Source organism: Lepidochelys olivacea, assembly GCF_965140295.1.
Source record: "Lepidochelys olivacea isolate rLepOli2 genome assembly, chromosome: 7".
In the NCBI taxonomy this organism is placed as follows: Eukaryota; Metazoa; Chordata; order Testudines; family Cheloniidae; genus Lepidochelys; species Lepidochelys olivacea.
In genome coordinates, this window is record NC_140417.1 from 69,380,495 (window position 1) to 69,404,724 (window position 24,230).

The 24,230-nt window shown below is 42.9% G+C and overlaps 1 protein-coding gene across 1 annotated transcript in view; it reads left to right on the plus strand.

Annotated features, from left to right (window-relative positions):
• The window catches only part of SH2D4B (SH2 domain containing 4B), a gene marked incomplete at its 5' end in the record, with an annotated part of 106,822 nt that overhangs the window by 57,665 nt on the left and 24,927 nt on the right, over positions 1-24,230 (plus strand). The window contains 2 exons of the mRNA XM_084634506.1: positions 1,537-1,747; positions 8,775-8,902. Coding sequence (XP_084490632.1) covers positions 1,537-1,747; positions 8,775-8,902 — 339 coding nt within the window. The remainder of the gene's footprint in view (positions 1-1,536; positions 1,748-8,774; positions 8,903-24,230) is intronic.

Here is a 24,230-nt window from a genome sequence, read left to right on the forward strand (position 1 = left end):
TTAGCCTAGTGTTCTTGGTGATCCTTCTCCTAAGAACTGTTTTCCATAGTGGAAAGATACCCTGCATATATCCAAGAAATTATTTTTATATTCTTCTAAGGAATATTTTAATTTAAGGAGCCGTAATCTAAGAGCATTAGTTCTCACAGTATGCCGTTGAGCTCTGATCCAACAAAGCACTTAATCGTGTGTTTAACCAGGTGAATAATCCCATTGAATCCAGCTGGTCATATGCTGAAATTAAGCATGTGCTTCAGTGTTTTGCTTGAACAGGGCATTGGTGGCTGAAGTCATGAAGCCAAAGACTGAGTGTCTCATAATGCAGCCCAAGCAGGCATCAAATGCATGCCCTGTAATGGTTTATTGCTATTAACCTGTATTCTACCCATTCTCAAAAGAAGTGAGATTGGACCACTTGTGTCTCAGTGTCCAAGTCTGGCAAGCTTTCCCCAACTGTGGGTCCATACCTGATGCCTCAGAGGCATGCATCCCTATGACATGCTGTGACGAAGTGGGGTTTTATTCATCTTTTTATGTTTGTTGCATGTGAGTCTTACGGTCCTATATTAATACTGTGTGTACCTCCATTTCCCAGTGTACTGCACCAATATTTTGGTGGTGGGAATTGGGTCTGTGATTTTTTTGCTGAGGCACTTGGAGCAGGTGAGGTTGCCCAGCTGTCCGCACCTATGCAACCTGAGACCCAGGAGGGAGGCGCGACCAGGTGACACCTTTTGCCTGGGAAGCAGGACAAAGAGAAGGAGGAGGAGCAACGGGGTGGGGGGGTGTCGGAGGTCGGATCACTGTTAGCTTGGCAGTCTGCTTGTGGAGGGGACTGGAAGAGGGGGAGTCTAGGCTGTCTGGCCCAGGAGTCCCCAAGATGGACTTGGCTGAAAGTCACTGATTTCTGTGATAGCAAGCTCTGTTCTATGCTATGTTCCTGTCAACTAATAAACCCGTCTGTTTTACACGCTGGTTGAGAGTCACTACTGGCTGAGGTGTTGGGGTGCAGGGCCCTCTGGCTTCTCCAGTAGTCCCACCTGGGCAGACTTGCTGCGGGAAGCACATGGTGTGGAAGGGGATGCTGAATGCTCCGAGGTCAGACCCAGGAAGGTCAAAGTTGTGTAAGGTTATTGCTCTGGAGACAGTATGCTCAGAGAGATGAGGCATGCTACACCAGAGTCCTGACTGGCTTTGTATGGAGTAGTTCCAGAGAATTGGCCCGGTGATTCCGTGACACATGCCTAATATACTATGTAGTTTTGGAATTAAGAGCATTAATTCCTGCCCAGCCCTGGCGGTGGTGAATTTAAGACCTGAAATAAGAGTTTAGATTTCCTTTATCTTACACAACTGCAAAGGACATTAGCCAAACCATTATTCAATCCTTTGATGGCATTTTGTGTGTTGGAATCTGAATATTTTTAAAATCAGGTAATAGAGAGGAATGAATGTAGATAATTGTTCTATAAAGAAAAGGGTAAAGAGCCATATATATATGTCTAAAACACAAATGACTCTTTCTTCCCCACCCAGTGCGCCGCTCAAAGGTTGCAGATGAGGAAAGGAGCCACAAAGCACGCAGGGCCCGGGATGAATATCGACGACAATCCTTACGAGCCATCCAGAAAGGAAAAGTGGCTGGCTTGAGTAACCTGTTCAAGGGGACCAGCCTGAATAATGAACCAGTGATAAAGCTGAATAGCAACAATCCTAGCCCACTAATGACGCTCACTACACCAGCCAGGTTCGTTCTTATTGTAGGTGGCTCAAAAAATTGATCCTCCATTCATGTGCTTTCCACCTCCATTTTAATAAGTGCTTCTTTTATTTTATTTTTTATTTTATTTTGTTTTATTTGAGATTCTCTACAGTGTTGCTCTTGACCCTGAATAGAAAGGGGATGTTTTAAAAAGATCAATATGCACTGAGTGCATAATGTCAATTAAATGGTGTTTGTTTTTAAAAGGACCTTGTAGCATCTACAAAAAGATGGGTCTTTAAAAAGTCAATGATTTGATAGGAATGCAAGGCTGGGATAGAGAATCAAACAAATTCTCAAGCAAACCTTAGTCCTGCAGCCTAGAAATAACTGCTGCTCAAGAGCTCTTTGACACATTTTACAGAGGTGACAACTCCTAATTTCAGTAGTTTTGAGTTTTCTTATGGCAAAATTAAGGGTCTTCTGAGTTTTTTACCTATTGATCCTTCATCTTTCTCTTTCGTAAACCCCGTGGATTCCAGAAGTGAAAAACAATCCAACACTGCATCCCATCTGCTCTGAAATTTATCAATTGCTCCTTGTGGGTTTATATGTTGCCATCTGACATTATTAATTAGGCTTGGTAAGATGAACAAGATAACAAGAACTGGGCAAGGTGGTAAAGTAAAAAAAATGCACATTCAGGGAAGAAAGAGTAATTCAACTTTTATTTTCCTTTTTACTGCCAAGTCTTGCAATTACCAGTCAATGTGCTTATGATGTCTGGCAGCTCAGCAGCACCAAAAGGACTTCAGTCCCTTCCTGCTTGGGGTTTATGTTCTGTTTTGACAAGCAATCTCTTTGTCTTGTTTATGTGAGATATGGAAACCCACTGCAGATGGGTTGTTGAAATTTCCAGTTTGAGGAATCAAAATTGTTCTGTCTGAAATGTGGTGGGATTGCTACACTTGCAATCAAGCCTCTTGTCAAAACAATCTTCTCATTATTTTTATTTTCTCAAACCACTTACATCAAAGTGTCTTCTCTGAAATAAAGTAATAAACACACTAATAAAGATAGTAAATTTTGAAAACTAGTGGCTATAGAATCATAGAATATCAGGGTTGGAAGGGACCTCAGGAGGTCATCTAGTCCAACCCCCTGCTCAGAGCAGGACCAATCCCCAATTAAATCATCCCAGCCAAGGCTTTGTCAAGCCTGACCTCAAAAACTTCTAAGGAAGGAGATTCTACCATCTCCCTAGGCAACGCATTCCAGTGTTTCACCACCCTCCTAGTGAAAAAGTTTTTCCTAATATCCAACCTAAACCTCCCCCACTGCAACTTGAGACCATTACTCCTTGTCCTGTCCTCATCTATCACTGAGAATAGTCTAGAACTATCCTCTCTGGAACCACATCTCAGGTAGTTGAAAGCAGCTATCAAATCCCCACTCATTCTTCTCTTCTGCAGACTAAACAATCCCGGTTCCCCCAGCCTCTCCTCATAAGTCATGTGTTCCAGACCCCTAATCATTTTTGTTGCCCTTCGCTGGACTCTCTCCAATTTATCCACATCCTTCTTGTAGTGTGGGGCCCAAAACTGGACACAGTACTCCAGATGAGGTCTCACCAATGTAGAATAGAGGGGGATGATCACGTCCCTCGATCTGCTCGCTAAGCCCCTACTTATACATCCCAAAATGCCATTGGCCTTCTTGGCAACAAGGGCCCACTGCTGACTCATATCCAGCATCTCGTCCACTGTCACCCCTAGGTCCTTTTCCGCAGAATTGCTGCCTAGCCATTCGGTCCCTAGTCTGTAGCTGTGCATTGGGTTCTTCCGTCCTAAGTGCAGGACCCTGCACTTATCCTTATTGAACCTCATCAGATTTCTTTTGGCCCAATCCTCCAATTTGTCAGGTCCCTCTGTATCCTATCCCTGCCCTCCAGCGTATCTACCACTCCTCCCAGTTTAGTATCATCCGCAAATTTGCTGAGAGTGCAATCCACACCATCCTCCAGATCATTTATGAAGATATTGAACAAAACCGACCCCTGGGGCACTCCACTTGACACCGGCTGCCAACTAGACATGGAGCCATTGATCACTACCCGTTGAGCCTGACAATCTAGCCAACTTTCTACCCACCTTATAGTGCATTCATCCAGCCCATACTTCTTTAACTTGCTGACAAGAATACTGTGGGAGACCGTGTCAAAAGCTTTGCTAAAGTCAAGAAACAATACATGCACTGCTTTCTCTTCATCCACAGAACCAGTAATCTCATCATAGAAGGCGATTAGATTAGTCAGGCATGACCTTCCCTTGGTGAATCCATGCTGACTGTTCCTGATCACTTTCCTCTCATGTAAGTGCTTCAGGATTGATTCTTTGAGGACCTGCTCCATGATTTTTCCAGGGACTGAGGTGAAGCTGACTGGCCTGTAGTTCCCAGGATCCTCCTTCTTCCCTTTTTTAAAGATTGGCACTACATTAGCCTTTTTCCAGTCATCCGGGACTTCCCCCGTTCGCCACGAGTTTTCAAAGATAATGGCTCTGAAATCACAGCCGCCAATTCCTTTAGCACTCTTGGATGCAACTCGTCCGGCCCCATGGACTTGTGCACGTCCAGCTTTTCTAAATAGTCCCTAACCACCTCTTTCTTCACAGAGGGCTGGCCATCTATTCCCCATGTTGTGATGCCCAGCGCAGCAGTCTGGGAGCTGACCTTGTTAGTGAAGACAGAGGCTGTCATAAATATAAAGGGAAGGGTAAACCCCTTTGAAATCCCTCCTGGCCAGGGGAAAGCTCCTCTCACCTGTAAAGGGTTAAGAAGCTAAAGGTAACCTCGCTGGCACCTGACCAAAATGACCAATGAGGAGACAAGATACTTTCAAAAGCTGGGAGGAGGGAGAAAAACAAAGGGTCTGTGTCTGTCTGTATGCTGGTTTCTGCCAGGGATAGACCAGGAATGGAGCCTTACAACTTTTAGTAAGTAATCTAGCTAGGTACGTGTTAGATTATGATTTCTTTAAATGGCTGAGAAAAGAATTGTGCTGAATAGAATAACTATTTCTGTCTGTGTATCTTTTTTGTAACTTAAGGTTTTGCCTAGAGGGGTTCTCTATGTTTTTGAATCTAATTACCCTGTAAGATATCTACCATCCTGATTTTACAGGGGGGATTTCTTTATTTCTATTTACTTCTATTTTTTATTAAAAGTCTTCTTGTAAAACACTGAATGCTTTTTCATTGTTCTCAGATCCAAGGGTTTGGGTCTGTGGTCACCTATGCAAATTGGTGAGGCTTTTTATCCAACATTTCCCAGGAAAGGGGGTGTGCAAGTGTTGGGAGGATTGTTCATTGTTCTTAAGATCCAAGGGTCTGGGTCTGTAGTCACCTACGCAAATTGGTGAGGCTTTTTACCAAACCTTGTCCAGGAAGTGGGGGTGCAAGGTTTTGGGAAGTATTTTGGGGGGAAGGACGCGTCCAAACAGCTCTTCCCCAGTAACCAGTATTAGTTTGGTGGTGGTAGCGGCCAGTCCAAGGATAACGGGTGTAATATTTTGTACCTTGGGGAAGTTTTGACCTAAGCTGGTAAAGATAAGCTTAGGAGGTTTTTCATGCAGGTCCCCACATCTGTACCCTAGAGTTCAGAGTGGGGGAGAAACCTTGACAGAGGCAAAAAAAGCATTGAGTACATTAGCTTTTTCCACATCCTCTGTCACTAGGTTGCCTCCCTCATTCATTAAGGGGCCCACACTTTCCTTTATAATTCAGCCTGAAGTTCTCAGCTTTCTAAATGGAATTATTTACTACAGAACTGGGTGTTTTTTGGTGTGAATTACTTACAAGTAGGGCTGAGAAGACCTGAAATAAGTTTGTATCCTTATCCAGCCCTTGTCCAACGGTGTTTATCCATCTCCAAGTCGCATCTATGTTTAAAAATCGGTATTGTTTGTTTTTCGTATCTTTTAAGGTATCTTTTTGTCATTGTGTATGACTAGATTGTGACTCAGACTATATACCTGCTGAAGGGAATCAGGGGAGTAAGAACTCTCCTTAAACCCTTGTACAGGCTACCCTGATCTTGGATCTGCATGCTTAGGAATAACAGCTACTTTGTACGTGTGTACTCCCCATATGGGGGGCAGGTGGGTGAGCAGAGAGAGAGAAGGGGCAGAGTCAAAGTATTGCTCCTCCAGTGAGGTGGCCAGTTCAGCTAAGCAGGCATGTGGTGTGTTGTAATCTGCTGCTGGTGTGGGACATCAGTAGATTACTGCTTTTTGGAGCAGGAGAAAGGGGGTTAGCACAGTATCTCTAGAGGGGTGAGTGTGAGTCACAGTGCTTCCAGAGGTTAATCCTGGGCTGGTGCAAATTTGTGCACTGCCTCTTCAGTTCAGGGCTACCTAAAGTCACAGTGAAATGATGTTATTTCTCTCTGTGATCTCTATTTCTTTCGCCTTCTATGTTCTTTGAAAAGCTTGTCTCGGTTTTTATTTCCTCCCCTCGTCCTTCTTTCCTGTCTATTTTTCCCTGCTGATTTTCTCTGTGTGTTGAAGCATTTTGTTCCTTTTACTAATCATCGTTTGTCTCTATCTGTGTGGTTGTTTTTTTTTCCTTCTGCCCCTACCATGCTTACTTTGTCTACTGTAGTTGTGTAGAAATCGACTGGGAGAAATTTCATGATTTGGCCCTAGGCAGAAAATTGCTATAAAACCAGCCCTTTTAATTCATGCTCAAACAGTTCCCAAAAGGCTGTTTGGAGTCCTGTTTATCTTCTGCTCTTAAACAGAATCAGAGAGAAGTGAGCTCTGGACTTTTGGGTCCAGGAGTGGGTAAACTGTCTAGGCGACCCATACAAAATCTTTAAAAGCAGCAATATCTGGGGAATTAACACGCTGCCTTCATGTGTAGTTGCTTTCTTCTCTGTATGGATAGCACTGTAATCTCTCTGTTATCATAATGTCAGAGCATCTTTTCCATGTATTTAATTTGAATACTCTGGTATTGGTTTGCATATATTTCTGTGTTTGCATTGTTTTTATTTTACTTTTTTTCTGCCTACAAAAATAGGTATTTGGGAATAATTTTTGGTTGCTTATTGTGTTCTTTCAGCAAAGATTTATCTAATTGTGCAAGTTGCATGCTCTTAAAATAAACCAGATGTTATAAAAGATAGTTCCTTTGATCTCTGCCTTCACGAGTTCAGAGGCCATTTTCAGAGGGTGGGAAAGAGGAATCCAGAAGGGGGAAGTTTTGGGGCCCTGAGAAGAAAGCATGCATAAATGGGCAGCAGTATATTTCATCTACTGGAGTTCCCTTCCCCTTCCTCACTGGGTTCCATCTTTTGGTTCAAGTGGGTCAGGCTCAGTTGAGTGTGGAAGAGCTCTTGACCCTCTGTGGGCTCTGCAACATCCACATCCCCCTCCTAAACAAGCTGACTTTCATGTTGCAGTTGTGTGGTCCCTTCCTCCAGATGTTGCGAGGTGTCCATTGTCATTTGTGGGGCGGTGATGGGGTCACCACTCAGTATGGCATCTAGCTCCACATAGTAGTGGCAGCCCTTGAGGATAGCACCAGATTTTTTGTCCCCTGCTTTGTCTTTGGGTAGGACTGATGCAGTTCTTCTCTCATTGCCAGACAGTGCTAATTGTCCCTGTTGTACCTCTGGCCTTCGCAATATCCAAATAAACGTCTTTATTTCTGCTGCAGTTCCACATCTGGGCTTGTACAGCCCCTCTACTCTCACAGGCTGATGAAATCCAGGAATTCTTTCCTGGACAGGAAGCAGCATGAGGTTTACCTGAGCTTTTTTTAGCTATAGCTTTACCTGGAATAATACCTGAATTCTAGTATACCAAAGGTAGGCTAGTAGGATGAGAGGAATTTCCAAACATATTGGGGATTTTAAGAGGTGGGGAAGCTTCCCCTAGGCAGCAGAGTTCAAAAATTTGAGAAAAGCAGTCACTGCTGTGGGACCAGGGGCCTTGCAGTTCTTTTGCCGGAGGACAATTTGTACCGGTACAGGTAATGCAGCATCCACACAGGCATTATACTGACGAAATGGTGCTGGTACAGGATTTATGCCATTTGGGGAGGTGGTTTAGCTTGAATGGGTTTTGCTGGCAGGACTCAAAACTGAGAATGGATGTGTGCAAGGATGTGCCAACAGAAGGGAAAACTGGTAAAACCTTGTAGCGTAGACCAAGCCTTAGAGCATATCCGATTGATATTCTGACTTAGGTCTCTGTCTTGCCACTTGAACTGAGACTCCTTGGGGTCAGCTTTAGGTGTTCTGCCATTTACGCTAAAGGCCTAATTCTGCTGCTGTTGAAATCAGCAGCCAAAGGTTGCCTGCAAATATGGATCATTAAATTATAGCTCCATTGTAGGTAGAGCACAAGGTGCGAGAGCTAGAAAAATGCAGTGAGCTAAACAGAAACGGAGGACTTACAAGATGCATAAGTAGGGACATAAGACCTGTGGAGCAGTAGTAGAAGTAGGGGGAAGGAAAGGCACCTCAGAGTGACATTGCAGAGAAATGTTTTCTCTCCATGTTTTCCTGTGGTCAAGGCATGCCAGTCACAATGGCTGAATCTGGCTTAACTTGCAGGGGATTCACACAAAAGGTAAAAAGTAAGGTTTTCTGCCTGCAAATAATAATCTCTTGTCTATGAAAAATTAAAAGAAATCGGAGTGAATAATAGAGTAGGTTGAACATTTTCCATTAAATCTTATTGACAGAAAATGGGTATTGGACAAAACTGACGTTTTAGTGATGGAATTTCTTTTGTCGAAAATGTTTGGATTTTTATGAGAAAACAAATCCGCACCTTCCCTACCCAAAAGAAATCTGGTTATTCAATGAAATCCAAAAAAATTGATAAGTGGGGGAAAAACAGTTGTTTTTGTTAAAATTTTTTTTTTTTTGCTGTGCGAAGGAAAATATTCCCAGTGAACTCTAGTGATTAGCCTCTGTTTCCCCTACTCTATGATCATGGTGCGAGTTATTTTTTGTACTACAGCTGCATGACGTATATCTCCCGTTGTTTGTATTTTAAATGTAGGAAAGCTTGGGAGCGTCCTTCTAGACCCAATTCCAGAGAAATCCTCATTCATTGGTTCAAGGAGGAGCAGCTTCCACGACGTGCTGGGTTTGAGAGGAACACCTGTGCTGTTGCGCCCTGGTTTCATGGTAATTGAGTTATCTTTATTCTTTCATATAATTGAGCCTGAAGGACGTTCTGGGTTGAAGTGGTGGGTTACAAAATATCTTTTTTTTTTTTTAAAGAAACACAATAGGCACTCTCAATCACATCGCTAGTCGGGAATAATCTTGTTCACCTTCCTTACAGAGGTTGGTATAAAATGCGTTTCTGACTGACAAGTAATGTCTATCCATTATCTTTATCATAGAGAGACTATTCTTCCCCATTTTCTTTTCCTCTGTTTTGTAGTCCAATTTGTGACACTTACCAGTTGTCCTCCTATTTCTCAGCATTATCAGAGCCTGAACTGCTTAAATGGAGATCTTGAATAACATTTGGGACAGATGTATGTGTAACACTGACAGACCTCGGTCGTTGGCTGGCAGGATCGAACCTGGGACCTCTGGAGTTTAGTACATGAGCCTCTACAGCATGAGTGAAAAGCCAATTTGCTGTTAGCTAAGGCTGTAGAGCAAACTCATTAATCTCTCTCTCTCTCTTTCTCTCTCTCTAAGTCGTCTCAGTGCCACTAGATGGGACAGAACACCACACCCCAAAGGTGTATGGGTTAAACGTGCACACATGCAAATCTCATTTTCATCTTGCATTACAGACACAGTTTATACTTGCTGTAATTATACAGGTGGGAACCAAACATTCTGGCTATTAGTATAAAGCATAGCTGACACAAAAACTTCTATTTATGAGCTTGAATGTATTTTAGATCCAAGTCATAATACTCTTTTCCTCTGAATGTTAGGAATTAGAGCATTATAGTAGGTGTGGTGGGCCTGACCTTTGTTTGACCCCAATTGTCGTTTCTTATTATGGGGTTGTGTTTTTAGAGAATCCCTCACTTTCCTTGAGAGCTCTTTGACAGGTGAGCCTCCCTCACTCCCTGCTTATCAAGGCATAAATAAGTTAAATGTACATATGGAGAATCATATCTCAACTAATCATCTGTTACAAGCAAAAAATGAAGAAATACAATTATTGTCAGCTCTTGTCTGTCTCCAGGTTGTGGTTCCAAATCTTTCTCACTATACATAAGTTCTTACTTAAATATTTTAGAACACATCAGCTAGCTGCTATTTTCAATGGCTTGGTGCTTCAAACAAAAAGAAAGAAGTGGCTAGCTCGTAAATATTATACATTTCCATTTTTTATGAGCAGTAATGCAGATGAAAGATGGGCCTGTAGATACAGATATTTGACATGGGATCTCTCTAAGAGTTAGTTAATGCAATAATTGTATGTTTTGTAGTTTTCAGTATATGGGGAAGGGCCTCCTGGGTGACTAAGCATGCCTCTCAGTTGTGCCAAGGTTTTAGATTGATGTGGTAAATTTGCTCCAGTTTCCAGCAGCCTGGCTGCCACACCTTATAATTCACCTCCCCCACCACTTCGATCACTTCTTAGGAGTCTCTGCCGCTGGGCCAAAAGTTTACTCTCTGCTGTGGGCACGAGTGCCATCACCCAGTCTCCAGGCTGGAACCGTCAAACCTTTGCTTGGTGGTTGTAATGGGTCTCCTGTGCTTTCTCCAAGTGTTCCCATACAATGGGCGTAACTCTGGCTATACGATCTCTTATCTGCAGTACATACTCGACTGTGTTCCTTCTGGGATTTGGCTCCTCTTCCTGTCTTCTCTGGCTATATCCAATATGCCCTGGGGGTGGCGCCCGTATAGTAGTTTGAATGGAGAGAAGCCCATGGAGGCTTGTGGGACCGCCCGGATGGCAAACATGAGGTAAGGCAGAGGGTATCCCAATCTTTCTCATCCCAGTTTACCACTTTCCTGCTCTTGGCCATTGGTTTGAGGGTGGTATACAGAAGTCCGTAGGGCTTGTACGTGGAGCAAAGAACAGAGATCTTTCATCAGCTTGATCAGTCAATATCTCCTTGAGTAGCCCAACCTCGGCAAAGATCTGCACTAACTCCTTAGCTATTGTCTTGGAAGCCGTGTTGCATAGGGGGACGGCTTCCGGGTACTGGGTTGCATAGTCCAGGACAACTAGTACATGTTGGTGGCCCATGCTGTCTTCTCTAGGGGCCCTACCAGATCTATGGCTATTTGTTCAAAAATTATCTCTATTATTGGAAGAGGTATCAAAGGGGCCTTCAAGTGTGGGCAAGGGCTATGCAGCTGACACTCCAGACAGGAGGTGCAGTACCGCTGGACATCTTTGTGTACTCCTGGCTAGAAGAACCTCCGCAGGATCCATGCCTGGGTTTTCTCTACCCCTAGGTGTCCTCCAAAAAGGTGACTGTGGGCAAGGCTCAATATGGATTTTTGGTGCTTTCGTGGCACCAGAAGTTGCTGTATCTCTTGCTCCTGCATTTGCACAACCCAGTACAGGAGATCTTTCTTCACTATAAAGTAAGGTCTCAGGCCGTAGACCTTCCCATCCACAGGTATCCTGTCTATCTCAGCCACCTTTCTCCTGGTGTTGTTATATCTGGGGTCCTCTGCTTGGTCCCATCCGAAAGTTTCTCCTCCAGGACTAACCTGCCTGAGCTTCCAGGGGCCGGCTTCTTCTTCTTCCAGCGGCTCACCGCTGTCACAGCTGGGGCTAGCCTCTGGCTCACCTTCCACAGTCAAAGTTTCTCTGTCTGCTGTCCATGTCTATCTGCCTACTAGGGAGGTCCTCTGGCCCTGGGTCAGGATCTGGGTTCCCAAGGCCTTCCTCTCTTTTGGTCTTCCGGGTCTTTCTGGGAGCAGGGAACAGATCCTGAGAAATCTCAGAAAACATCGGGGGTTGACATTCCCACGGTGACAAGTCATTGCCCTCACTGTCCCCTCCTGCCTCCAGCCTTTCCAGGAGAAGTAAATTATCAAACCCTGGATAGTCCCTCCCAATGACTATGGGATATGGGAGTTTAGGAACTATGCCTACTGTCACCTCAATGGGGTTCCCCTGAATCTCTATCTCTACTGAGATGGTGGGGTAATAGCTTATGGCCCCATATACGCATGTCACTGCTACTTGTTTGGCCTGTAGCAGCTGGCTACTTTTTACCAGCTTACCCGATATGAGGGTGATAGCACTCCCAGAGTCCACAAGTGCTGTAGTCTCCACCCCGTTTATTCTCACCGGCCTGGTGTAGTTATGCGGGGCTACTGCGACCCCTGCGAGGTGGATAAGGGAGCATGGAACCTCCCAATCCCCCAAGTTACATTGCATAGGCTTCTCAGTGCTGGGACACTGTGCTGCTATGTGTCTCCACTCCCCACATGCATAACGTCTATAATTGCTTCCAGTCACTCCCCTATCACGTGGGTTAGGGGGTTTAGTCTCAGGGTTCCCCCCCTCAGGCCATTCCCTTCCTTCTGGGTTCCTAGCTGGTTTTCAGCCGCCCTCTTCGACCACCTAGGGCTCCCCGGGGGTTTGGCCACCCAATCTTCCAGGGTTGGGGTGAGGTGCTTGCTTCACAAGGGGCCTTCCGTGGGAAATCGGTCAGTTCTCTCACAGTCATCCGTCTTTCTATCAGCGTGATCATTTCGTGACAGGTGGATGGATCGTTCTGGCCTACCCATTTGCGGAGATCTGGCGGCAGTTCCTGCATGTGATGGTCCATGACCAAAGTCTCCAAAATCTCCTCCGGACTGCATACCTCGGGCCGTAACCACTTCTGCACAAGGTGTATGAGGTCAAATAGCTGGGATCTCAGAGGTTTGTTCTCCTGGTATTTCCACTCATGAAACCTCTGGGTCCATATTGCTGCCATCATCCCTGATCGGGCTAGGATCTCTGTCTTCAGCTGGGGATAGTCAGCAGCATCCTCGGCAGGTAGATCAAAGTAGGCCTTCTGGGCACCTTTGCACAAAAAGGGTGTGAGAATGCTGGTCCACTGCTCCTGGGGCCACACCTCACGCTGAGCAGTCCTCTCTAATGAGAGGATATATGCCTCTATGTCATCTTCTGTTGTCATCTTTGTCAGACAACCAGTGGCCCTCAGGGTTCATGTCCTGTTGGACCGCCGGGCCTGGGTGGTGAAGATCTTCAGCTGGTCCACTACCTCTCACAGGAGGGCTTGATCTTGGGTTGCCTGGCTCACCAAAAATTGGTTGGTTTCCTGCAGTAGCTGCATAGGCTTCTGTTGCGCCATCGCCTGAACCTGGGAGGCCTCCTGTTGGGGCACCGTGGCTTGCACCAGAGCTCTCACCACCTCCTCCACTGTGGTACAAAACAAAAACCCCAAACCACAGTGCACTCCTTTTTTTAAACCTCTTTTTCTTCTGCCACACTGTGAACAATGTTTCAGAGTGGTAGCCGTGTTAGTCTGTATCAGCAAAAATAATGAGGATACTTGTGGCACCCTAGAGACTAACAAATTTATTTGAGCATACGCTTTCGTGGGCTAAAACCCACTTCATCAGAAGCATGCAGTGGAAAATACAGTAGGAAGATATATATATACACAGAGAACATTAAAAAATGGGTGTTGCCATACACGCTATAACGAGAGTGATCAATTAAGGTAAGCTATTATCAGCAGGAGAAAAAAACTTTTGTATTGATAATCAGGATGGCCCATTTCTAGCAGTTGACAAGAAGGTGAGAGTAACAGTGGGGTGGGGATGGGGGGGGCAGAATAAGCAAGGGGAAATAGTTTTACTTTGTGTAATGACCCATCCACTCCCAGTCTTTATTCAAGCCTAATTTAATGGTGTCCAGTTTGCAAATTAATTCCAATTCAGCAATCTCTCATTGGAGTCTGTTTTTGAAGTTTTTTTGTTGTAATATTTTGACTTTTAGGTCTGTAATCAAGTGACCAGGGAGATTGAAGTGTTCTTTGACTGGTTTTTGAATGTTATAATTCTTGATGTCTGATTTGTGTCCATTTATTCTTTTGAGTAGAGACTATCTGGTTTGGCCAATGTACATGGAAGAGGGGCATTGCTGGCACATGATGGCATATATCACGTTGGTAGATGTGCAGGTGAATGAGCCTCTGATAGTGTGGCTGATGTGATTAGGTCCTATGGTGGTGTCTCCTGAATAGATGTGTGGACAGAGTTGGCAGTGGGCTTTGTTGCAAGGATAGGTTCCTGAGTTAGTGTTTTTGTTGTGTGGTGTGTGGTTGCTGGTGAGTATTTGCTTCAGGTTGGGGGGCTGTCTGTAAGCAAGGACTGGCCTGTCTCCCAAGATCTGTGAGAGTGAGGGATCGTCCTTCAGGATAGGTTGTAGATCCTTGATGATGCGCTGGAGAGGTTTTAGTTTGGGGCTGAAGGTGACGGCTAGTGGCGTTCTGTTACTTTCTTTGTTGGGCCTGTCCTGTAGTAGGTGACTTCTGGGTACTCTTCTGGCTCTGTCAATCCATTTTTTCACTTCAACAAGTGGGTACTGTAGTTGTAAGAACTCTTGATAAAGATCTTGTAGGTGTTTGTCTCTGTCTGAGGGGTTGGAACAAATGTGGTTGTATCACAGAGCTTGGCTGTAGACAATGGATCATGTGGTGTGGTCTGGATGAAAGCTGGAGCATGTAGGTAAGTATAGCTGTCAGTTGGGTGATATAGGGTGGTGGTTATGTGACCATCACTTATTAGCACTGCAGTGTCCAGGAAGTGGATCTCTTTTGTGTGGACTGGTCCAGAATGAGGTTGATGGTGGGATGGAAATTGTTGAAATCATGGTGGAATTCCTCAAGGGCTTCTTTTCCATGGGTCCAGATGATGAAGATGTCACAATGTAGTGCAAGTAGAGTAGAGGCATTAGGGGACGAGAGCTGAGGAAGCGTTGTCCTAAGTCAGCCATAAAAATGTTGGCATACTGTGGGGCCACGCGGGTACCCATAGCAATGCCACTGACTTGAAAGTATACATTGTCCCCAAATGTGAAATAGTTATGGGTGAGGACAAAGTCACAAAGTTCAGCCACCAGGTTTGCCGTGACATTATCGGGGATACTGTTCCTGATGGCTTGTACTGTGAACAATGGATTTCACCGCTAACACCAGTTGTGACAAAGCTCTGACCTTGTCTCAGTGGGTCCCACGCTTCCAGGTGGATTACACTAGCCTCAGAGTTTCACTGTAACCCTCCACATAGCCCTGATCTCTCTAGAGGCAAGGGTCACAGACTACTGAACCATTTTCATCATAAGCCAGCAAGGGAGGTAGGAAGAAGCAACCCTTCCTCGCACAGTTTCTGTTGTCTCACAGACCCTGTGATTTATCAGAGAGAGTGGGGGAGAAAGGGGGAGCCTGGGCCCACCCTCTACTGTGGGCTCCAGCTCAGGGACCCTAATAGTAGCAGCTGTTGGTAGCTGACTTTCTGAAACAGGCTGAGTACGATTCCCTGGGCCACTTTCCCACAGCAGCTCCCCACTTCCTCAACTTCGACATCACCCTTACCTCAGGGCCTCCTTCCTTGAGCCTGATAGGATTTGTGCTACCCAGTTTCTCCAGCAGGACGGCTTCCTCCTACAGCTCCTGACCCATGACTAACTGGGAGACTTTTAACTAGTTCCAGCCAGCTCTTGATTGGCTTCATCAACCTAGCTGTCTCCACTGCTTTCTAGAAGGATCTTAATTTGCCCCAGGTGTGTTGATTAACCTGGAGCAACTGCCAGTTGATTACCATGGTAACAGGGTTTTGTTTAGCCTGGAGCTAACATACCTGTTTCTCACTACTTTCGTGTAGCCATCTGGCCTTGCTCCATCACTATATACTAATACTTTGCCCTTCGTCTGCAGTGTTGTCTTGTTCTTTCCTTCCTTCTGTTTAAACTCCCCTTAGGCATGCAGCTCTTTTCCTATGAAAATTGGCTTGTCACTTGTTATTTCTGGGAAAGTTCAGTTGTGGCAAACTCTCAGACCCTACATTTTGGCTCATGCATAGTTTGACTCCTGAATATAGAAGATTTTCTCAAATCATTCAAGTGTCATGTAGGAAACAAGAACCAGACTCTAAAATGATCCCATCCTTAGTTAAGATCTGGAAGTCCTCGATGGGTAATTCAGATCTACCTACATTAGGCCAATGGACAAGCTCACAAGTGTAGAAAGGACATGTCCTAGTCATTACTATTATCAACACCATTTTTGTCTTATATCTATTACATGCCATTAGTGAAGGAGCTGAGTTTAAGAAGCTGTCCAGTCAATAGGTGTTTGAAAGGGAATCTTCTTTAGGTCCTGAGAGTCGGTGAAGAGACAACGTAGCCCAAAAGTATGGTGTTCCCTCTGATTTCAGATCAAGAATTCCTTCTCATGGCTTTCTTCTCCCATGTTGTTTGTGGGAAGAAACGCTGACAGATGTAAGTAGACAGGATGGTTCTGCAGACTGAACTACTTCAGTATGGGATGTCTAACATTTTTGAGTGTTTGTGTCTTGTTTTTAGAATAACCCTGCCACAGGGATAGGATGCAACAGCAAGATTTCTTGTAGCTTCTATTGAAATGAGCATTTTCTCAGGGTCACAAGTATTTTAGCTGTTTGATTTGATCAAGACCTTATGCAGCAATAAATACAGTATGCTTGTTTGTTCACAAAACACAATTTCTGGTTCTCTAGCGGGGGTTAGGGGGACTTAATAGGTAACAGAACATGTTAGGATGAGATGAAGTAAACCCTAGTGGGGATATGGCATTTTTTAACGTGAATTATCTATTTTCCTATCTGTTACTTCATCTGCTTTTTTCCTGTTTGATTTGCTCTTTTGAGAATACAGAGGGATGGATCCTCAACTTGTTTACATAGAAATGGAGTTAAGGAGCATGTGATGAAAAAAGGGAGATAGGGCCCTATCCAAAGCCTATTGAAATCAATAGGCATCTTTCCCAGGGACTTGTTGGATCAGGTCTCTGTGAATGGGACACACCCTACTGGGGGGATGGTTGTTCAGTGTCATAATCTGGTTCCAAGTGGACCTATCTATGTCCCAAAAATCATTATTGCAATTAGTACTAAATGGCACCCTTGTTGGCAATCTTAGAGCACAGACCACGGATTGAATCAGTCTGGAGACTTAATCACTCTCTTGTCCCTCTGGGGGCTCCCTCTTGAACAGCTTGAAGTGTATTGTCATGGATTGATGGGGAAGAATGCACTGCTGTTGCCTTATATTGTCCCTTTTCCATAGATAAACAGGGCACTTCAGGACTGACAATCCAGCACTTTTCATCATTGTTGAATCCAGAACATAGGAATGAATATACATCTCACCATGGTAGGGCATGGTGAATAACCCCCCCAGATATTATAAAGGGACTGCTGTACACAGAAATGGGACATGTCAGTCTGGGAAAATGTATCTGACTAGTCTTTGGTGGAGGTATTGACAGGGCAATTCCTGGGGACCACTAATTTTTTCTATTGAACCCTTGAAGTGGTAATCCCCAAGCATGAGAATATTATGTTGAGTATCTTTAAAAGAGACACTATGCCCCTGCAAGGTTATGTATTTGTGGATTCACTATATAATGATAGTGATGTGATTCCAGCTCTGTATTCACTGGGAGATGGCCTACAGTTTTAGCATCACCGTATCAATCCCAGTCATCTAACTCAAATATGAGGTACCAGCTCATACAGACAGTATTTTTCAAGGACAGCACAGTGTGCGGTGAATATGTGCTAAATCGTGAGTGCTATCAGTAGCTGATGATGGGTGTTTCAAGCCTGGTTAGTTTCCAGTAACATATGACAAGAAAACCTGACAACTTGATCAACTCTGATTCAGTTCTCAACTTCTCACTCTGGAAACCAGAGGTGTTTTTGATTGGCTCTCAGAAAAGAGAACTTCTGGCAGTATGTCACTCTACTTAGCTCTCAATAATTGTTTTAGTTGACCAGTCCTTTGGAAGGCTTTAAGATAGTTTTTCTAGTGCTGTTACAGTTGAGAAGTGTCAGCATAGAGAAGTTCTTGGCAAACAGAAGAAATGTTTTAGACCCATGGTCCCTCTTATAGGAGAGCAGAGTTTCAAAGTGAGGTAACAGGAGCTGTGGCATGCAGCAGGGAGAGAGGAAGCACAAAAGAGCAGCTGAGCTATTGCTCTGAAATGAGAGAGTGAGGTAACTGAATAATTAATGTGAATAGGCTAATTGCTAATGTGAAAACAGGCTTCCCTGTCCCTTCACAACAGCTAATCTTCCTTGTTTTCTGTTTCACTGAGACCCAAAGAAGTAGATGGTGGTTAGAAAGAGATTACTGAACAGATATTGGATGCTAAAAATAAGTGATTATACAAATGTAACCACAGATTTAGAGAGATGTTTCCGTGGCGGGGTGTGTTCAAAGTTTAGGAGACAAACAGGTTAGGTGCACTAAGTATGAACTGCCTTAGTATAGGAAGGTTTTTTTTTGTTTGTTTTGTTTTAAACTAATCCGTGTCATTCCAAGGTTTAGGTGGCATCAGACTATTATTTTCCCTTGGTAATGGTATGCTCCTGCACTGGATCCCTTCCCCCCCCCCTTTTTTTTTACATTAAGCAAAACTAAAAGAAAAAAGAACAAAAGTAATTTGAATCTGACTATATGTTCTGCTGTCATGTTTGGAGATAATATGTGTGCAAACTAATCAGTACATTACAACAGGGTCATTTATTTAGAGTAAATCAAATATATGGACTTCATTCATTCATTTTTGAGAAAGTAAAAAAGATAAAAAGCAAGGACAGAGCTCTAACACATACTCCAGGAGAAGAAAACTTTTCTTGGTAGAAGTTTTTTCCAACCATTGGACATGTAGTATTACAGGGGGTGCCATTTTTAGACTAAAACAAACCAAAACAAAAATAGTTGCTTCTAAACAACTAGAATACCTGCTCTTGATATGCACATACACATCTATTACATCCTTATCACACTAATCATCTACTAATTCTTTATAAGCTATTTACAAAGGGACTCAATATAAAATGTAACTGAACAATCAGTATTTAACCCCAAAATAGTTATACTTCTTTGCATATTTCCCATTTAAAGCACAGCAAATATTATAGTAAAATCAAAGCCCAGAGACTGTAGTCAGCTTTCTTGCAGGTGGTCTTCTGACTGGCCCCTTCCCCTTATTCTGCAAAGCATTGTGATGACAGCCCTATTGATCCAGCTGCCAAGCAAAAGCTGTGCAGCTATCAGTCTCACTGCTCCTGTGGAATGATGGCTTTCGAATCTTGCTAAGCCAAAATTACTCTCTCAAATAGGCACTCAGTAGGATCTGTGCCTACCAGCACTCTTGATTGACTTATGCTAGTGCTACAGTGTCCCATTGTCACTTTCACGAGTGCTTAAAGTCAAACCTCGGTCTAGGACTCGGTAAACAAAAATAAGTCTATCAGTATGTTTTAAGCAAGTAGACAAGCAATAATTTTAATTACAAACTTCATAGTCTAGCCAAGTGCTTTAGAAGAAAAATTAGTAGCTCATATTCCTTAGATATGTTCTAAGGTAGTTACCAAAAACCACATCATCAAAGTGTTTTTAAAAATCTATTTGGAATTTCTATTAGTTTGAACAGAGGGGAAAAAATCCATGTACAATATGACAAATTTATTTATATTTTATACTATGCATATAAAGTCTGATCCAAAGCCAGCGAAAACAATGGAAAGGACTTTAGATCAGGCTAGTATTGTACACGGTAAATGTGTGCACCCATATTTTAAGTGTATAGTGCAGACAAAGTAATAATATAAATTACATTTTGACCAAAGCAAACAAACATTTTTCACCTGTGGAAATATATGGAAAACAAAAATCATAATATGTTTTCTTCCTAGTTAACTATTATGAGTCCCCTTATAAAATTAGGATTCTGGGGTCCATGTTAACTGTGGCATTTATCTGTCTCCTTACACTCAGCGAGCTCTCCAGACAGTGATTTACAGTGACAATCATCACTGAAAGAAAAGGAGGACTTGTGGCACCTTAGAGACTAACAGATTTATTTGAGCATAAGCTTTCATGCATCCGATGAAGTGAGCTTCAGCTCACGAAAGCTTATGCTCAAATAAATTTGTTAATCTCTAAGGTACCACAAGTCCTCCTGTTCTTTTTGCGGATACAGACTAACACGGCTGCTACTCTGAGACCAGTCATCGCTGAGTATGCAGAAGGGATGGTATCCTGGCAGTTTGTTGATGATCTTTCAGATGTGATGTTCAATGTAAATTATTAGCCTAGGCGGTTTTTGAAGTCCACCATGGACATGTCTGTGTAATTGTAAAGTCTGTCATCTTTCAGGAAACATTCATTTCTTTATAAAGCGTATATTTTGGGGGGGAGGGTGTATTTTTTCTTTGAAGATCCTTACTGTTAAATGGCTTACCTTTTAGATTCTTTAAAACAATCTCTTGTATCATAACTCCCTCCCGCAAAGCACAGTTAGGATATTTCATTTCTAACGTTTGGAAATACGTGCATCAGCCATTGCCAAGCCATCACTTTTTGACAAGCTAGGATGTGGCTCGAATAAAATCTTTGCCTTTAATGGCTGACACATGGCGTTTTCTTCCCACTTAATCACAAGTAGTTGTGATGGGTGCAGTGCAAGTTGTGCTAGCCATCCAGCGGTCACTGTGCTGTGTGTCTTATTCAACAGATTCCCTCTGCTTTCATGTGCCAGTTTAACTATAAATTGTGGGCTGGATCTTCTGCTGCAACCTAGCCACTCTGGCTGTGTCCGCACTGTGATAAAAACCCCACAGCACCAAGTCTCAGTGCCTGGGTCAGCTCACTCAAGCTCATGGGGCTATAAAATTGTAATGTAGATGTTCAGGCTTGGCTGGAGCCCAAGGGTCCCAGAGCCCAGGCTCAAGCCTGAGCCCATATGTCTACACGGCAATTTTATAGCCCTGCACCCAAGCCCCATGAGCCCAAGCCGGCTGATTCTGGCTCTCAGACTCAATGTCACAGGTTTTTTATCGCATTATAGACATACTCTTTGGGCTGCCTGAAAGCAGCCAGTTCTCCCTGATAAGCATAGGATGGCTGCTATGATGTGGGGGCCTAGGAGAATGGCAGGGCCAGGGGGCAGGTATAACTTACTGTTGCCCCCCGGTGATGGACCTCCCCTTATTATCCAACTGGTATAGATTAAAGTAAGCCCCCAAGCTGCTCTGATTTTAGCCAGCTCTGGTGTAGCAAGGATTACAGAATCAGAAAGCTACCACTGGTTACTTGGGGCTTCCCCCTAGCTGCTGAGCCCAGCTCCGATTGGATGCAGCTGAGAATTTGGACCTATATTTCATTATTTTCAAGTAAATTGTAACTTTCTTTTAAAACAACTTAGGTACAATTCAGTACAAATCAAGATAAACTCAAAGCAATAAGGACACAAAATGGATAACATCAGCCTCTCTAGTCAATTAGTGACTTGTCAATGACTGTAATAAAATATTTTGCCTACTACCATGCTATCCAATTGACCTTTAGACATTTCAGTGCCCAACACTGGACCAGCAATATTACCGTTTAGATCATTGCACTAGTGAATTTATCTCTCTCAAGCATTTCCTTTGTTTTGACTGGCAAATCAATACTGAGGTGAAGACAAAGCAATTCTAAATAATACACTGGGGGATGGGAAGAGAAGAGAAAACAAAAGACGCTGAACATACTGTATAGTTCAGTTAGTAAAACTGCAAAACCTTTCCTGTATGGCATTGCCTTTTGATAAATCCATCCCGTATGATTTGTACAAAATGGTACTTCACAGAAGTTTCTGACATATCTGTATGCTAGTCACTAATTACAGGTTATGTCTTAGAAGTTTATTTCTGATTTCATGTATAAGCAGACCTTGATTCATATCCCTTATGGGCCCTCAAATAGAGCAAAACCATACTTCTCTGTTTCCCAGTGGAGAAGTGAGGCTTAGTGTTTGTGAAGTGCTTTCGGATTCTCATATAGAACTTAAAATTATTATTATTATTGCCTTTATGGTAAGAACTTTTATTAGTTACAGGAATATATAAAGTATTGTTTCTGCTACAGAGTTTATTATGAAGAATTTGGGGCCTGAAAGGTTTTTTAAATTCCGAACTTTATCAATGGCATCTCCTAATCTGTCCCAATGCTACATAATTTTGGCAGGACCAAAAGGTGTGTCTCACATTACCTTTTTCTCTTTTGCATCTCTAGCAAGGGTCAATTTAATTCCAATCAAATGTTCTTAGATATGCTGTTATCCCGTAAATTACACCCTCATTTCCCCCTTATGGAGCCTGTCAGAGGTAGGGTGGGTCCCTGACCCCTTCAGAAGGCCAGCTACCCTCTGACAGGGCCTTTTTATGAATGAAGGTTGTATTGATATGTGATGAGGTGGTATCAATATCTTCCCAGTGATCTTGGGTCAGTAAATAAGGATGTGGCACCATCAAGCTTCAATGCAGTGTCACAGTGTCAAGAAATAGACATTACAACACAGAATCATAATGCTTTTCTGTCCCAAGGGATGGATATTGGAAGGTGCAATGCTACTGCTCCCACAGCCTTGACTGAGTGGGTTGTTTTTAATTCCTGATTTTATTGAATGGTTCCTGGAGATGCTCCGTGACAAAGGCAGGAGCTCCTTATAAAATGTATTGTATAAGTAGAACCAGTTTGTTTTTTCTTGGTTTTTTTTTTTATAGTTAAGATCTGCATCAGTTAGCTCCATGTACAATTAACTGATGATTAAAATTTCTTTTTATTGTTCATTTTGCTGCTTGTTTTCTGGCTTGACAAAATCTGCCAGTGGCTTCCTATTATATAGATTAGTGTGATTATTTTTTTCCTCATTTAATGAGTCTGGCGGGGAAGAGGTGTCTCATAAGTATTTAAAGCTATATTGGTGGGGGGGATTGTACTAACGATTAATATTGGAACATCTTAGCTGTTCATTTCTATGTTAGATCCAGATCACATGACAAGTCTCTCAAAGTTATCCTTTCCATTTGAAGGCTGTTTAATCTCCTGTGTGAGTTGGTGGTCTCTATCCAGTTTTATAAGCCAAGGGCCTGATTCTCCATTGCCCTGCACATGCCTTGTGCAAAGTGCATATAATACACAGTTAGAATGGCAGTGTGTTACACCCATTTTGCACTGGGATAAATGACTACACAAGGCACAGAGCAATAGAGAATCAGCCCCTGACCGTCAACATCACAACAGCTACCTCTACCAAAGTTCATACCACTGATTGCAATCTCAGCACAGAGATTGAGGATTTCCTTGGAAATTAAACCACATGTTCATTTCTAGAAGTGATTCCTTCATATCAGAGCTGAGGCATAATGGTGGTGGGATAAGGTTTAGCATGGGGTAAGCTTGCATTGTTGGTGCCTGTTGTGTACCTCCCAGTTTGACAGGGCACATTATTTATATAAGGGTCTGAGTTTGTATTGCCAGTGTTTGCAGCCATCCAAATAGATGAATTACTTACCTAACTACCTGTGTGCTCACACAAGTATCCAAAAATGTAGTGATTAATATTTTACAGGTCAATATTGAACCAATACATCATATGTTTCTGCATATTCCATTTTTATTACATCAAAATGATTTAAAGGCAGGCTTGGCCACTTTTACTCACGCTTGAATAGTGTCTTACTCCTCGAGTAGCCTCAATAAATTCAGTGTGACTGAGTGACAAAATCTGACACTTAAATTAAACAATTGTATCATGGACATTTTTAGACATCAGTATTTTATTTTTAAACCAGTGAACTTTAATAAGGATTACGTCATTTGTAAAGTATTTGTCAAGCCTTGTCAGCATTTTTAGAGCTCGTATAATATATTGCTTTATTTGAATGGTACAGTTTCTCTTCATAGCCAGAATTTTTGTTTGACTTATGTTTCTTGTCAAGCTGAAGCACCTGTTGTTTTGCAAGTATTTCTTTTGGGACTGACTTTCAAAGGCAGGCTTGATGTTTAGATGTATGTATGTAGATCACTAAAGGGAAAAATGGCAAGCTGATAAAAATAAGTTTGTGCCAAAACTGACAGAAATCTCTTCAGGAAGGTTGAGGCATAAGAATATCTGGAAATAAAATGGCAGACATTCCACTGTACGGCTTAATTAATTTGAACAAGGCTGCAGACATCTGAACACAAAATGTAATGAGGCTGCATCACAAATGAGATATTATCTTTACTGGCATATATAATAACACAGGGTGCACAACAGGGCATGGATGTTTTAGATTAGTAGCTGTTTTCTCACTTAACAAAGAGCTGTGAAATGAAGCACAACATTGGTGGCTTGTTTTACATATTGCTCTAAATATGTCAGCAAACGAATCTCTCTGTTGTGTAGCATTCACCTTCCTTAATTACTTTTGGTTAGGCTAGCCCCTAAATTTCATGCTCAGCTCTGTATGGTTTAAT